The 16,488-nt window shown below is 49.4% G+C and overlaps 1 protein-coding gene and 1 pseudogene across 1 annotated transcript in view; one reads left to right on the forward strand and one right to left on the reverse strand.

Annotated features, from left to right (window-relative positions):
- The window catches only part of LOC102867321, a 30,646-nt pseudogene extending 20,839 nt beyond the window's left edge, over positions 1-9,807 (reverse strand).
- The window catches only part of SYT17 (synaptotagmin XVII), a 114,937-nt gene continuing 107,958 nt past the window's right edge, over positions 9,510-16,488 (forward strand). Inside the window, exons 1-3 of the mRNA XM_006892665.1 lie at positions 9,510-9,854; positions 15,153-15,170; positions 15,789-15,937. Coding sequence (XP_006892727.1) covers positions 9,840-9,854; positions 15,153-15,170; positions 15,789-15,937 — 182 coding nt within the window. The 5' untranslated portion in view covers positions 9,510-9,839. The remainder of the gene's footprint in view (positions 9,855-15,152; positions 15,171-15,788; positions 15,938-16,488) is intronic.

Genomic DNA, 16,488 nt, shown 5'->3' on the forward strand with positions numbered 1-16,488 from the left:
GTATTGCGATGGGAAAGTCTGCTGTTAGAGACCTCTCCAAAGTATGGAAGAGCAATGACGTCATGCTGGAGATTAAAGTGCACCTGATACAGGCCATGGTGTTTGCAATTACTTGCTATGTGACGGAGAGTAGAACAATGACTAGGGAGAATAGAAGGAGAATTTATGCCTTTGAGCTGTGGTGCTGGAGAAGAGTAATGAATATACCATGGACTGCTAAGAAAATGGACAGGCTCATCCTAAAGAGGGTTAAACCAGGATGCTCCTTGGAGGCAAGGATTATGAAGCTTCATCTGACATACTTTGGACATGTTGCAAGGAGGGACCAGTCTTTGGAGAGGGACATCATACTTGGGAGGGTGGAGGGACAGCACAGGAGAGGAAGACCACCTAGGAAATGGATTGATTCAGTGACTGGGGTAATGAGAGGAGGTGTGTCAGAGACAGTAAAGTTGGCACAGGATAGAGCAGGTTTCAGGGATATTGGACATATGGTTGCTATGAGTTGCAAGTGACTTGATGGCACATAACAACAACAACAACAGTAGTGATGTATCAGATGATATCATTTAGCGTAAGCAGTCAGCCCAATGCCTAACCCTTAAATGCTCAACAACTGGTAGCTGCTACTGGATAAGGAGCACTGGTTACCTATTGGCAAGAAGCTGTGCCAGAAATCCTAAAGGCACACGTTCAAATCCACCAGCTGCTCTGTGGGAAAAGGATGGGCAATCTCCTGTGTGATTAACCGCCTCTGAAAACCCACTGGAGGGTCGGCTATGGGTTAGTTCTGACTTGATGGTACACAACAACAACAACAACTGGATAAAGGTAGTGACATTTGAGTAGATCCTGGCTGAATGGTAAGGAAAAGCACTGGACACGGGGCAGAGGGAAGCTTTTCCAGGCAAAGGGAACATCACGCACAGAAGTCTATCGATGGGTCATGTGCTCAGTATCCATGTTCTCTGCTCAAGACTTGACGTGACATGGGGTTGGCAGATGCCCTGTTCGTCCTGCTCCTCACACAGCCCTGCTGGGAAGGGGACGTGTGTGGGAATCACGATAGAGCTGTGTGTGTGCTCCAGGACAGCAGTTTTGATCCACACGTGGCTCAGGAATACTTGTAAAGTAGCTGTCGTTCCCCAGGTTGAAATGAAAGCATTGTGGATATATTGGGTTAAAGAATGCAAATATTTTACATAATAAAGTGTACTATGTTGCTTTTTAGTTTTCTTCAATAGTATATTTTGGATTGGGTTGTTGTTGTTGTTAAGTGCCGTGGAGTCACAGGTGACTCATAGCGACCCTATGAAGGAGAGTCCTTAATGCTTGGGTGCCTTTCATCCTCTCTCCAGGTTCATAGGGTTTCCGGAGGCAAGCTGTTACAGAAGTGGATGCCACTCCTCCTTCCAAGCTTGTTTTAATCAGGGAGCTCCACCCCACTCTCTGTCTGCATTGGGTAACCAGCCATTAATGCATTCGACACATCAGTGTCACAGTGTTCAGCCTCACGGCAACCACAAGTGAACACTGTACGGCAACTTGTACACCAGGGCTCTATGACCTAGAGGGATGTCTGAACAAAAACAATGAAAGAATGGCCCGAGGTCCGCAGGCCCACAAGGGGGTTGGCAGAGCAGAGTTGGCAGATGAATGGGGATCTGGGACAGGGAGTTTGCCAGCATTTGGGCATGCCGGGCTGCTAAGATTGGGTTAAGGAATATATAATATTTACATACTAAAATATGTTAACAATTTTTTTCTTTTTTATTTTCTTTTGATCACTGGAGTCTTAGGAGGCCTGGTGGCACAGTCGTTAAAGGTTCCATCGCTAATCAAAAGGTTGGCAGTTCAAACCCACCAGCTGCTCCATGAATGAAGCAGTTGGCTTCTGTGAAGCGAAGTTCTCTCCATCGTGCAGGGTTGATATGAGTCGGAACAGACTCCTGCTGGAGGACCTGTGTGGTGCAAATGGTTATACAGTCAACTCCTACTTGAAAGTTAGGCTGTTTGAAACCAATCCCAGCTCCGGATTTGGCCCAGACAAATGTAGTAAAGATCCTCTCACTTCAATTTTCACTTGAAAAATGCATATAGTCATGTCATTGTTCTGGCTTATGCTTACAAAGTTGTCACTTTAGGATGGTCTGGAATAAATGGACATAGAATATTTAGGACAGTATGTTGCCACATTATAAATACCTGTTGTTGTTATGTGCCACCGAATCTCCTGCAACTCATAGTAACCCTCTGTACAACAGCCCTAAAGCCTGCTCTATCCTGTGCCAATTTCATTGTCTCTGACACACTCTGGCCAGTCTTTCATTGTTTTTGTTCAGACATTCCTCTAGGTCGTATAGCCCTGGTGTACAAGTTGCCGTACCACGGTCACTTGTGGTTGCTGTGAGGCTGAATACTGTGACACAGATGTGTCAAATGTGTTAATGGTTGGCTACCCAATGCGGACAGAGAGTGGGGTGGAGCTCCCCGATTAAACAAGTGTGGAAGGAGGAGTGACATCCACTTCCATAATAGCTTGCCTCTGAAAACCCTATGAACCTGGAGAGAGGATGAAAGGCACCCAAGGGTCGAGGACTCTCCTTAATAGGGTCGTTATGTGTTGCCTGCGACTCGATGGCACTTAACAACAACTGACACACCTATCCCTACTACCCCAGTCACTGAATCGCTCCATCTCATCAAAGGTCTTCCTCTCTTGTGCTGTCCCTCCACCCTCCCAAGCATGACTTCCCTCTCCAAAGACTGATCCCTCCTTGCAACATGTCCAAAGTGTGTCAGACAAAGCTTCAGAACTCTTGCCTCTAAGGAGCAGCCTGGTTTCACCCTCTCCAGGACAAACCTTTTCGTTTTCTTAGCTGTCCATGGTATATTCAATATTCTTCTCCAACATCATAGCTCAAAGGCATCAATTCTGTTTCTATCATCCATAGTCATTCATTGTTCAGCTCTCTGACGCATAGCAAGTGACTGCAAAGACCATGGCCTGTATCAGGTGCACCTTAGTCTCCAGACTGACATAGTTGCTCTTCAGAAAGAGACAACGCCATGAAACCAGATGTGGTGCATGTGGGAGAAACAGAATGACCTGCTCAGAGTGGACTACATCCTGGGGTTCCACAATGCAGTGATATAATGCTATTGTGATGACATATTTAACATGAATGCCACTGTTTTGACTATTTTGTGTGTACAATTCAGTATTAAATACCTTGTGCTGTACGGCCAAGCGCCACCATCTATTTGCAAAACTTCCCATCAGCTCCCTGAGACAGCCCAGACCTCTTAGGTAAGAATTCTCTGTTCCTCTCCCCACAGCCCTGGCGGGCTCCCATCTATTTTCTGCCTCTATGTATTTGCCTATTCCACATCTTTCATCTAAGTAGGATTATACAATATTTGTTCTTTTTTGCCTGATTTCACAAAGTGCAATGTTTTGAAGCTCCGTTGGGCATGCGGCCAGGAGGGACCGATCCTTGGAAAAGGACATCATGCTCAGAAGGGTGGAGGGGCAGCGCAGGTGATGGAGACCATGGATGAGATTGATACAGTAAACTGGGACAATGGAGGTAGGTGTGTCAGAGTCAGTGAGACGGGCTCAGGACAGGGCAGGCTTCAGGCTAGGGTCGCTGTGAATTGCAGGTGACTTGACGGCACATAACAACAACAACAACAGCAACAACAACAACGTTTTCAGTGGCATCACCCATTATCAGAATGCCATTTCTTTTTGCTTTTTCCAGGAAAGAGAGTTGATTCTGTTGTTAATTCTATTCTGATTCATGGCAACCTCTCATATGCAGAGGAGGAGAACTGCCCTTCAAAGGGATTTCCTGGCTGTGACCTTACCGAAGCAGATCACCTGGCCTTTCTTCCCAGGCACTTCTGGAAAGGTCTGAACAGCCAATCTTTTGGTTAGTGGCCCAGTGCTTAACCTTTAATGCCACCTCATTTTTCTTCATAACAAAGTTATACTTGTATCCATATTCAACACTCATGAGGTAGAGAAATGAAATTATATATTGCATTGAGCAAATATGTTATTTGGGAGTTACTTAAAGTGCCAATGAGTAAGGATGTAACTTTAAAGACTAAGGTGTGCCTGACCCAATTAATAGTATTGTGTATTGCTTCAGATACATGTGCCTATTAAGGAAGGTAGAGGGTTGGCAAAAAAGAGGAAGACCCTCAATTAGGTGGGTTGACACAGTGACTGCTGCAATGGGCTCTATTATGTCAGGGTTCAGATCTGTTGTTCATAGGATCCCTATGGGTCATACTTGCCTTGACGACACATAACAACAACATATGCATGTGAAAGTTGGGCAGTGAATAAGGAAGACTGAAGAAGAGATAATGCCTTTGAACTGTAGTGGTAGTAAAGAATGTGAAATATACCATAAAAGAGTAAACAGATCTGTCTTGAAGAAAGTTCAGCCAGAGTGCCCCGTAGAGGCAAAGACCTTATGCATGTTTTCAGGGGTGGTGTGTAATGGGTTTATTAAGATAGCTTTCTTAGCCATTGGCTTTGACTATCACCACATGGCTGGTCAGGAACATGAAAATAGGGTGTATATAAATGACGTGTGATGTGACTGGTCAGTTTTCCCATCTCAGCAGGTTTAAATAGAGGTTTAGCAGCAAAGTAAGACTCTTACTCCCAGCAGGGAATAAAAAGCAGAGAATGTAGCACATGTCCTTTGGGGCCTGAGTTTCCAGCCCCGGGCAAACTAGGACTTGTATGAGGTCAGCAGAAGCCTCAGTGAAGAACCAGAGAGCAACATGAGACTGAGCTGGCTTGGGACTGCTATGCCATGGAGCAGAGGCGTGGGGCCTTTGCCCAAGTCTGCTGGAGCACCGGGAGGAGATGCCATTATTGGCAGTACTAAGAGAGCTAGCAACACTGACCTAAATTGAGAGGCTGGAGGTCAAAAGGCCTGCAAGCACACCAGGAAAGCTATCCTGAATGAGGAATTGTATCCTGCTGCCCACCTAAATTATAACCTGTTCATTTCTCTAGTAAACTCATAATCTTGAGTATCTGTGTGGCCATTGCAATGGAATTTGAATAGTAGAACAGTATGATTGGTGTTGAAATTATGCTACCAAGTCAAAGGTGGGTGATTTTAATCTGTAGCCCTCAGGCCAGGTTTTAATTGTTTTTGGTCAAACATTCTTCTAGGTCCTGTAACCCTGGTATGTCCACTTGCCATACAGAGGTAACTCGTGGTTGCTGTGATGCTAAACACTGTGACGCTGATATGTCAAATGTGATAATGGTTCCCCATGGTGGACCATGTTTGCTGGAGCTCCCCGATTAAAACAAGCTTGGAAGCAGGAGCAGCATCCACTTCCAAAATAGCTTGCCTCTGGAAACCCTATGAACTTGGAGAAACGATGGAAGTTATACAAGTGTTCAGATCTTTCATTCATAGGGTTGCAATGAGTCATCCACGACTCGACAGCACCTAAGAACAACAACTACAACAGGCGCAGGAGCAGGGAGCCCGAGTCATCTAGTGGTAAGAAGCTGAGCTACAATCCCCAAATTTATTGCTGTTATATACTTGTTGAGTACTCAGTTCAAATCTGCCAGCTGCTCCACAGGGGAAGGCTGGGCAATCTCCTTCTGTGCCATTTACTGCCTCTGAAAACCCACTAGAGGGTCAGCTGTGGGCCCATTCCATTTTGATGGAGCACAACAACAACAGCTGGAGGAGTGTGGAGATTATGCCTGAACACATGGGAATCGATTTTGTATTGTGGATGTTATGGATGGGGACCGTTTCCTTTTGTGAAACAGAAGTCAGATTGGGGCTAGTCCTTGGAGAGGGAGCTCTGGTGGGTTAGTGGCAAGAATCTGGGCTGCAATCCCGAAGGCACGGGGTTTGAGGTCACCAGCTGCTCTGCGGGAGAGGCATGGGTAATCTTCTCCTGTGCAAAGCCGCCAGAGGGTCAGCTATGGGTTGGTTCTGACTCAACGGTACACAACGACAACAACAAGTCCTTGGAGAAGGACATCATGCTTGATAAAGTGAGGGCCCACAAAGGAGATGGTTCTAGATGAGATGGACTGACCCAGTGACAACAGCAATGGGTTTAAACACAGCGGAGATTGTGAGGACAGCACAGGCTGGGGTGGGTTTCAATCTACTGTACATAGGGGTGCTATGAATCAGAGTCAGCCTGGTGGCATCTAAGAACAACAACCACAAACTTCCCATTGAATGGATAGACCATACTTTATTTATTCGTGCGTTGATGGCACCTGGTTTCTTTCTACCTTTTGACCAGCATGCTTTTGGTGGACTCTGGTGTATGAGGATTTTCCTGTATTGCTTCCTTCCATTGTTCTAGCACAGGCCCAGGAGCGGAATTGCTGAGTCACATTGTCATTCACATGCATTTTTCCCCCTCTCAGATGCCTGACCACACCTAATCCCAGGTTATTGTTGTTAAGTGCCATGAGTCATAGGCAACTCCTAGCGACCCTATAAACAAAAGATCTCGGGTTTCTGGAGGCAAGCTATTTCGGAAGTGGATGCCACTCCTGCACCCAAGCTTGTTTTAATCCCAGGTAGGAAATGTTATACCCATTTGTTGCCAAAGGAAAATCAAGGGTTCCAAAGGTTAAAGGCTTAACTAAAGCCATATCGTAATTACGTGAATGAGGCTGGTCTAAGAACCAGATCTCCTGTGATAAAGCCAAATGCCTGAGATGAGAATGGGCAAGCATTCTGACGTGGGATTGCTGGGTTATGACAGTTCTGAGACTTGTGCTTAACTGCTTTTCCCATTGTCAGAGGAGCTATTTCGTTAGCTCAGGCCTTTTGGTCCCCTGACTCTTAGCAGCACTGCCCAGGGTTGCAGGTACAGCTAAAACAGGATCTCAACAGCACATCTGGGAAGCTGTATAATTACCACTGACAAGCGCTGGAAGAGACCAGTGCAGCCTGGCCGTACAGCAGAAATAGAGTGACCCAAGCAAAGTCTGTGCTCCCATATGCATGCCAGAGGCCACTATTAATGACCATGGGTGACCTGTGACTGTGATCTGCAGTGCCACCTCTCATCACTTGCTGGAAGATCCTAGGAGAAATACTCTAGCTTCTGCCACCCAGGGCTAGGTCTTCGAGGTGAGCAGGTGAGACGCTTTGAGGAGGTAGCAATGGCTGTGAGCCCACAAGTGCCAGAAGCAGGTGCCTGAAACCTCATTTCCTGAGCATCAGCTCTGAGGGTCATTTGCATTAGGAGCTGCTCAGCTCCAGAACCCTCTAATCTGTCTGTGGATGTCTCTATCTGAGTGATCCCCAGCTACTTCATGGTGGACGCGTTTTGTCTCTGAGCATCTCTTTCAACAACACTAACAAAGTTGAGTAGTAACAAAGCTTAGCTCTTGGATCTCAGAGAATGAAAAGACTGAATGCCAAGCCAAGGCTTACAATGGAGCCTGATATATAGCCCTCAAATGTGCTGTTGTCAGGGAGCTCTGGGAGCCTAGAAGCTGGGCTGCAATCCCAAAGGCTAAGGTTGGAATCCGCCAGATGCTCTGCTGGAGAAGGAGGGGCTATCTCCTCTTGTGCCAATCAAAACTGATCCGACCATACACAGCAAGCAGGAAAAAAAATGCTGTTGCTAGTGACTCTATGAACAACAAAACAAAACTCTGCCCTGTCCTGTGTCACCCTCACAACCTCTGTTGTACGTAAGCCCACTGCTGCAGTTACTATGTCAATCCATCTCCTTGAGGGTCTTCCCCTCTTTCAATGAACTTTCTCAGCATGATGTCCTTCTTCAAGGGCTGGCCTCTTCTGACAAAGATGTGAGGCAAAGTCGTAACTTCCTTGCCTCCAAAGAGGATCCTGGTTCTAATTCCTCCAAGACAGATATATTTGATCTTTTGAAAGTCCATGGTATGTATTCAATTTTCTTTGCCAATACCACAATCCAAAGGCATTGATTCTTCTTCTGGCTTTCTTATTCATTGTCTAATTTTTGCACGCCTATGCATAGGACAGGGTTCAGATCTTTTCATCATAGGGTCACTATGAGTCATACTCGACTCAATGGCACCTAATAATGACAACATGGAAAATGGCTTGGGGCAGGCACACCTTAGTCTTTAAGGTGGCATCCTCACTTGTTAGCACTTTAAGGAAGCCCTTTAACAAAAATGTTAGTTATATATTTTTTTCCATGGAAATAAAAAACAAACAACCCAAAACAAAACCAAAACCCAAACTCCTTTGTCTCCCTCATGTGTCCCCAAGGTTCTTCTCTGACCCTCCTTCCCTCTCAAGTACCTCTGTCCATCAGATCTGGGATGGGAGCATAGTGGGATAAAAGCCGGCTCTACTACACTGGTCCTCGGCTGACTCATCTAAAATTGGGGATAATGCCAGCACCTCCCATGTGAAGTAAAGAGGAATCAACAGCAACCACTAAAATATATGCTGCGTGTCTTTGGGGGTCGGGCACTGTGCTGGGGGACACCAGTAAACAAGGCAGATAGACGAAAGGTTTAGTTTATACCTGCCACATTACAAACATGCTATGTGCTGCAAATGAAATACACGTGTTAGGTTTTTACATGAAATATACACATATATTTGTATACAATGCCCTTTGCTATTACTTCTACGTTCATCTCATTTATTCCTACACAACAGTCCTCGCGGGACAGAGATTTTATCCCTTTTCACGATAAAACAGAGGCGCTGGGAAATTAAAAGGTTAAGCTGGCGATCATCGGCTGCTTGTCTGCATTTTAAAGAGAAAACCAGCGGAGGTCAGTGTGCCACCTCGAATCTCCCTGAAGAGCCCGTCCAAGCTCTGTGGTCTTGGAGTGGGAGGCTGGTTTCTGGGTAAAGGACGAGGGCAGGGCACCCGACACACCCGCGCAGCGGGCCGGCAGGCAGGCGGACACGCCCCGGGGCGCACGCTCGCTGGCGCGGAGCTCCTAGTGGGCAAAGACGCGCACAGCGCCGGGATCGACGCTGGGTGGCGCTGCTGGGCCGCCCCGCGTCTGACCTGTTGCGCCCTGGGCGCAACTCTGCAGGTTAAGGATAAAGGGGTGCTCGATTTTCTCCGCCCGCCCTCAGCTACCCGGCCGCCTCACCTACCTGGGCGCACACTATGCCTGCCTTAACCCGGGGCTCCTGTGTTTCTCAGCGCAACAGCTCCAGGCGCGTCGGGTGGGTGGGCAAGGAGAAAGTTTTTCCGACCACGTCTGGGAAAAGGGCTGAATGTAGGTGATCCCCCTAGCTCAAGACTCTATTCCCGTTACGACTGAACACCCCAGACTACGTGGCCGCCCGGGGGCTCCACTCCAGGGAGGCGCCAGCCCCCTGGCCGGTGAGATGGGCTGACCCGCGCACCGCCCACTCCCACCCCTTCCCTCCCCCGCTCCGCGCGCCGGGGCCCCAGCGTCTCCAGCCCCGCCTGCGCCGGGGTCGCCGCTCAGTCCCCGCGGCCGCCGGGGCTCCCTCCCCAGGCGCCCCACCTTGTTCCAGCCTGGGGAGCGCCTCGGGGGCAGCGCGGGACAGTCAGGGAGGCCGAGGCAGGGGCCCTGGGCGTCCGAGCTCCCCAAACCTGGGAGGCGGCCCTGAGTCCCGGAGTCTGAACGCTGGGAAAAGCAAGGACGGGGCGGCCGGCGGAGGGGCGGGAGCTGCTCATCAGTCACGCCAGTCACGTCTGGGGCCACCCGGCAGCCTATTTCTCCCTTTCCCCTTTTGCTTTCATCCCCCTCTCCTGTTGGTGAGGGCAAAGTGGCCGTGGAGGCGCCATGCCCGGGCCGGAGTGAGTGCGCGCGGGCGAAAATGGCGTACATCCAGGTAGGGCTGAGGTTGGGGGGCAAAGTCCGGGCTTTGGGTGGGGGGTACTGCGGCCCTTCCGACTGTGAGCGCGCGGAAGGGAGGACACACGACTAGGTTCCCACGAACTTGCCTCGAGATGAAACGGTGCCCGGGCGCAGGCGACCTGTGCAGTGGCTGAGGTGCGCCCTGGGAGGAAAGGCTGGGGGACCCCCAGACCCCAGATTAGAGGGCCGCATTCAGACTCTGCACGCTCACCCTCGCCACCTGGGCAGGAGATGGGGGATGGGACGGACTTCTTCCCCTCTCATCCTCATTTCTCCCTGCACCCCACCCCAGGGGAGGGGCCGCGGGGAGGGCGGCCCGGGGCGCGCCAGCCGCCCGGCCCGCCAGCTGCCGTTGCCTTGGTGACGGTGACGGCTAATTGGCCGGCCGAGCGAGCCTGAGGCAGCTGTTCTGGCCAGGAGGGACAAGGACGTCGTCTGGGCCAGCACAGGGTGCTGAAGGGTGGGGGCCCGCGGAGGCCAGAGGCGCGCCAGTGGGAGGGGCGGCTGCCAGTTACTTGAGTCCGTGGCGCTGGCGTGTGAGAGTTGGGGACCCCTATCTCTTTGGGGAACCTCTCCTAAGAATTCTTGGGCTAAATTAATTACCAAGCCGCTTTTGAGTGGGGGAGTGGGAGGCATTTCTAAGAGGCCTTTTTCTTCCATCCATGGGGAAGAAGTGGCCACAGGTCAGAGCCAAGGTCACTCAGTCTGACAGTTGAGCTGCCTGCTTCTGGGATTGGCTCCTCCCAGCCAGGCTCCCGGGAGACACAGGGAGACACATCTGGGCTCATTTTGCCCTTTGGTCACGGTTTGGGGTTCCCCTCAGACTCTCATCACATCCCGAGTTTTCCGCCTGCTGGGTACTGGTGTTCTGTTACCTGGCGGAACCTTTCACGCCCTCTCCTTGTAAAGGTTCGCTTATTAGGCTTCTGAGCAGAAAGTCCTGGGTCTCTTTCCATTTAGGGAATTTGTAGATCTTCTTCAAGTCCAGTTAAGGTCACATTTCCTGCATACCTACTGTGTGCTCTGTATAATTGCTGAAAGAGTTAGTGGCCACTCAGCTAACACATGAGTGAGCCCCAATCATGTCTGAGTATCAGCAAGAAGACCAGCCCACCCACAACGACCTTCCATCATTGGGTTGGGAGGCTGTACATCATGTTAGGAGTAGGCTGCCTCCTCTACCCTTAAGAGCAGCTAAGGGTTTTCAGCTGCCAAGGTTTTCCTTAGCAGCCCTACAGTAAACGACAGATATCTATCACGAGTTCCTTACTACTGGGCCTACAAGGAGGAAGACGACTGGCCTGTCCACCAGAATGTAGTCTCCCAAGAAAGGACCATGGTAACTTAACAGACTCCTGTTGTTCTTAATGACTGCATTCCGCACAGAGAGGTTAAGCAACTTGCGGAAGGTCACACAGCTTCTGAGGAGTGGAGGTGGGTCTGAAAAGTGCCGATGAGGGGAATAGGTGGTCATTAGTGGGGGTTATGTTAAGGAGCCCTGTGGGCACAGTGGCCAGGTGCTGAGCTGGGAGCTCAACCAGCCAGATGCACCCCTAGAGAATAGACCTGGTGGTCAGATCCAGAAGAGACTCCAGCCTAGGAAACCCAGTGGGGGCAATGCTACTCTGCATATAAAGACCCCTAGAGTCATAACTGGGAACTCTGGTGGAATGGTCCATAGCATGTTAAGCTGTTAACGCCAAGGGTACTGTCTCAGTAGTAGCTCAGAGGGAGAAATAGGTGCAGTCTTCTGTTTGGATTTACAGCTTCAGAAATGGATGGAAGGCTGCTCTGAGTCAGAACTCAGTGAGTGAGAGAATTCACTTGATGCTGCCCAACAAGTTGAGCATCGGGGTACAAGGATGGCCCATCGATGATGCGTTTCCTTTTAGAACAAGGAGACAGGTATTTTATTGCGGAGGATCAGACTGCAGCTATTTGTATTCTACAGTCCTGAGGTCTCTGAGGTAAAGGCCGAGCTGCCATTGTTAACACAAGAGCCACCATAGACGACACACAAATGGGCCTTGGCTGTTCCAATAAAACTTTATGGACACCAAAATTTTATTCTTTCAATCAGTTGTTCAAACTTTTTTTTTTGTTTTAAATCAATCTTAGGTAATGCATGATACAAAATAAGCTGTGATCACATTAGGCTGGTGGGCTGTAGTTTGCCAGGCCCACTTCTAGAATATCTGCTCTCTCCTCCTTCTGTTTTTCTGCTTTGATTCCTCTCCCTTCTAGCATGTGTATGTGTGTGAACCCTCTGGGCTGGGAAGACCCAGCACGTTTGGGAGTAGCAGAGTATTCTTTTTGTTTTCTCTGTTGTCCTGGTTTGGTTTAGCTTCCAGATTTCTCTCCTGTACCTGGCCTGGGGGAGCTATGCGTGAGGTTCTCTCTTCATTGTATAAACAGTTCTCTGGTCACCATAGACCTCTGCACTGAACTGAATCCGTTCCTATCAAGTCCATGCCAGCTCTTGTGTAACGGAGAACTGCCCCCTAGGACAGTTTGCTTGGCTGTGATCTTAACAGAAGCAGACTGCCAGGCCTTTCTTACAATCTACTGCTGGGTAGCTTTGAACTGCCAACCTTTCAGTTAGCTGTCAAGGGCAAACTGAGAGAAATGGGAATGACTTGTTGAACAAAGAGCATCCCTTCTCCTGAACATTTTAAAGCACTGTCTCCTGAGAGCCCCACGAGGACCTGGCTTTTTGCTACAGTTTTGAGTGCTGTGTCCGCCAGGTCAGTACCTGGTGCCTGTTGTTGTTAGGTGTTGTTGCTGTGGAATCGACTCTTAGGTCTGAAGACCCTCTGAACAGTGTCCCGAAACCTTGCTGTATTCTGCACCACCCTCACAGTCTCTGCCAGTTGTTGCAGTCATCATGCCAAACCTCTCTTCCACTGATCCTCTCCATGTCCAAGCATGATGTCCTTCTCCAGGGACTGACCCATCCTGATAACATGTCCACAGTCTGTGCGATGGAGTCTTGTCACCCTCGCTTCCAAGGAGCGCTCCAGTAGGTTCCAGCTAGTCTTGACAACTGTGTTCTCCTTCGGCATAGGAAGGGTGCAGGGTTTTTTTTCCCCCAGCTGGGCACACACATGAATTTCTATAGTGCCCTGCTTCATCTTTCATTATCCCTTTGAGAAAGGAAGTATCTTTCCACTAAGGAAAAGGGGTAAACTGAGGCTCAGTGGCCTCTTGCCTTGCTTGTACCACAGGATGGATCGGCGGTGGGGCAAGACTCTGCCTTTTTGGTCACTGTCTTTCGGTGACCCCACAGCCCGAGCAGGTCAGGGCGAGGTTTGATTTTTGTGTGAGGAATTTGTGATTTGTGCCTGAAACGTTTTCTGTTCTAAACTGCAGTTGTTTCCTCACCACTTTAAGGTTTTTGAATCTTCCTAAGTCACAGCGACTTGTATTATTATTTGAGTTTTTTCTTTAATCACCTTTCTACTTTAAAATAGGGAATTAATTTGTATTGCCCTCCCATGATGTAAAAGGAAACTCTGGTGGTGGAGTCCACAGAGGGTTGCTCTGCTCTCACAAAAGTGTTGCCTTTCTGGTGGTTTGAATCCACCAGAGGGAAAAAGATGGGCCATTTAGAGCATCTGAAAACTCACTGGAGGGTCAGCTCTGAGCTGGTTCTGATTCATTTGCAGTGAGTTGAGATACCAGGTGATAGAAATAGAAGGCAATTGAGGAAATAAAATGAGAATGAAAAAATACCAGCTGTCATCAAGTGATTCTGACTCATGGTGACCCTGTGCTCAGCAGAGTCGAACTGTGTCCTGTTGGGTTTTCTGTGGTTTATTTTTCCAGAAGCAAATTACCCACTCACTCTTTTTTTCTGAGTGGACTTGAACTTCCAACCTTTTCGCTAGCTGCCAGTTATTTTAACCTTCCCCACCACCCAGAGACTTTGCCATGAGAATGTTGTTGTGTATGGTCAAGTGGTAACTGACTTATAACTGACCCTCCAGCGGGTTTTCAGAGGCAGTAAATCACACAGGAGGAGGTTGCCTGCTTTTTTCCTGCAGGGCATTGGAGCATCAGGTGGATTCAAACTGCAGGCCTTTGGGTTGGCAATGCTGTTCCTTACCACTAGGCCACCAGAGCTCCATTACAATGAGAATGATTCAATAAGAATTGACTGCAACTGTTTTTAAAGATAGGAGCTGGTGTCTGCATCCCATTTAAAAAAAGGGTAGGGAGATCTGGTGGCCCAGTGGTAAGACACTGTGCTGCAATCCTGAAGGTACATGGTTCGAGGCCACCAGCTGTTCCATGGGAGAAGGCAGTCTCCTCCCTTGCGATTAATTGCCTTTGAAAACCTGCCTGGAAGGGTGATCTGTGGGTCAGTTCTGACTCTAAAGTATACCATGCATTGAGAAAGATGTTAAAATACTCTTCTCCTCATTTGAGACTTTCTCCTTTGTGCAAGAGAATTGAGACGAGAGTAACTTTCTTGCTCTGGATTCAGAGTTACCGCTGTGTTGCATTTGGATTCCATGACACTTCATCTCTTAAGACACAGTGGAGCGTGGTGGAGGTGGGATGCCCGAGGCCTCTTGACCTGGCATATGTGACCCAGATGTGAGGTGCCTTTCCTGAAAGAGGAAGAGCGACCGACCGATGTGATGGGGCTGGGAGTAGGGGCTGATTCGAAAGAGGGGAGGGGCCCCTTGGTCCGCAGGAGGACAGAAGGATGGCTTCCTTTTCGGATCCCTCTGTTGGTGGGTGGTCAGCTGTGGCTCCCCATTGGAGCAGAATTGGGGAGGTCGGGCCGCCGGGAGGGCGGGGGAGCTGAGCACCACCCACTCTGTGCTGCCTGCATGCGAGCTAATCGTGTCCTTTTGGGGTGGCTTGGCGGCTATTTCTGTAGAAGAAGGTTTGCTCTTCTCCTGAAGTGTGGCTGCATTGGATAGCATGACTATCTATCCGCCTGCTCTGATTCATAACAGCAGACGGTGCAAATCACATCACAATGCTAAAGTTTCCCATGTATTCGCTGGTGGTTGGCCAGGAGGCGACCAGCAGCCCTGAAAATACCTTGTTAGCAAGGCAGCCCCCTGCCCAGCATGGTAAGTGGCGAGGTGCAGAAATTGTGTGGGGTTTTTGTGTCTTTGGCTTGCCCCCCCCCCTTGTTTTTTGTTGTTTTTGTTTTGTCTGAGTTGCTGGAATATTGCTAAACTGGTCTTGTCTCTCTCTTTGTAACCCCCTCGCCCTCAACACTCCTTGGCTTCCTCATGGATCTCAAAAAGGGCAGTTGGAACCTTTAAATGAGGTGGGTGAGTCTGGCCCTGGGTTTGGTGTCTGTCCCTTAGAGCTGGGCTGGGACTGTGGGGATGTGAGGGGTTAATGGTGACCGGGGCTGTGAACAGTGCAGTTCTGATTGATGCCTTTCTCAAGAGCTGCAGTTCTGCCAAGACACTAGTTGACAAGATAGATTCTTCCCCTACCCTTACGGGTCTCGTTTATTTGCTTGCATTTGAGCCCCTGGCATTATTTAACACCACTACCCCCCATTTTGCTTTCAAGAAGACAGTAATACTCAGTTTTGTCTTGAGAACATATTGTCATTATGTTGTATAAACCGCCCACGTGTCAAGAAAGCCGTGAGCATAAAACTACAAAAGAAAATACCTGTAAATGTTTTGCCTGCTGTTAGTGGCCCCAGCGAGTTGGTGTTTGCCACCTCGGTGCCTGCAGTTGGTAAATAGAAACGAAAACATTGTGTTCTGAGTGTTCAAGCCGCTGAGACAGACCTGAATGCCATTGCTGCCCGCCGGGGATCGGCCCCTTGTAATTTCAGGTGTTGTGTTTTTTTATCTTCCTTCCTCTTCCTCCTCTCCCTCCTCCCCTCCTCTGTCTCTTCCACTGTCCACTCCCCCAATGGCCTCAGGGTTTTCTTTCTAGAATCTCTGACCTGTTGCTGTGCAGATGGACTTGTCGCCACTGCTGTCAGAAGTGCTATGAGGCCAGCTGCTGCCAGTCCAGCGAGGATGAGGTTGAAATCCTGGGGCCTTTTCCTGCGCAGACACCGCCCTGGCTGTGAGTAACATTGCGCTGCTGAACCCTACCCCAACCCTCACCGTGACACTGCACCAAACCCCACCCCTCAACACTGTGTGGACCCCCTAACCTCAACACTGCTCCGAACCCCAAACCTCAACACTACACCAACCCCCAAACCTCAACACCGCATGGGCCTCCTAACCTCAACACTGCTCAGAACCCCAAACCTCAACACTACACCAAACCCCACCCCTCAACACTGCGTGGACCCCCTAACCTCAACACTGCCCCGAACCCCAAACCACAACACTACACCAAACACCAAACCTCAACACTGCATGGACCCCCTAATCTCAGCACTGCTCCGAACCCCAAACCTCAACACTGCACCAAACCCCAAACCTCAACACTGCATGGACCCCTAATCTCAGCACTGCCCCGAACCCCAAACCTCAACACTACACCAAACCCCAAACCTTAACACCACATGGGCCCCCTAACCTCAACACTGCTCAGAACCCCAAACCTCAACACTACACCAAACCCCACCCCTCAACACTGCATGGACCTCCTAACCTCAACACTGC

This window comes from Elephantulus edwardii, unplaced genomic scaffold, assembly GCF_000299155.1.
Source record: "Elephantulus edwardii isolate Elephantulus edwardi_28Jun2011 unplaced genomic scaffold, EleEdw1.0 scaffold00117, whole genome shotgun sequence".
Lineage (NCBI taxonomy): Eukaryota > Metazoa > Chordata > Mammalia > Macroscelidea > Macroscelididae > Elephantulus > Elephantulus edwardii.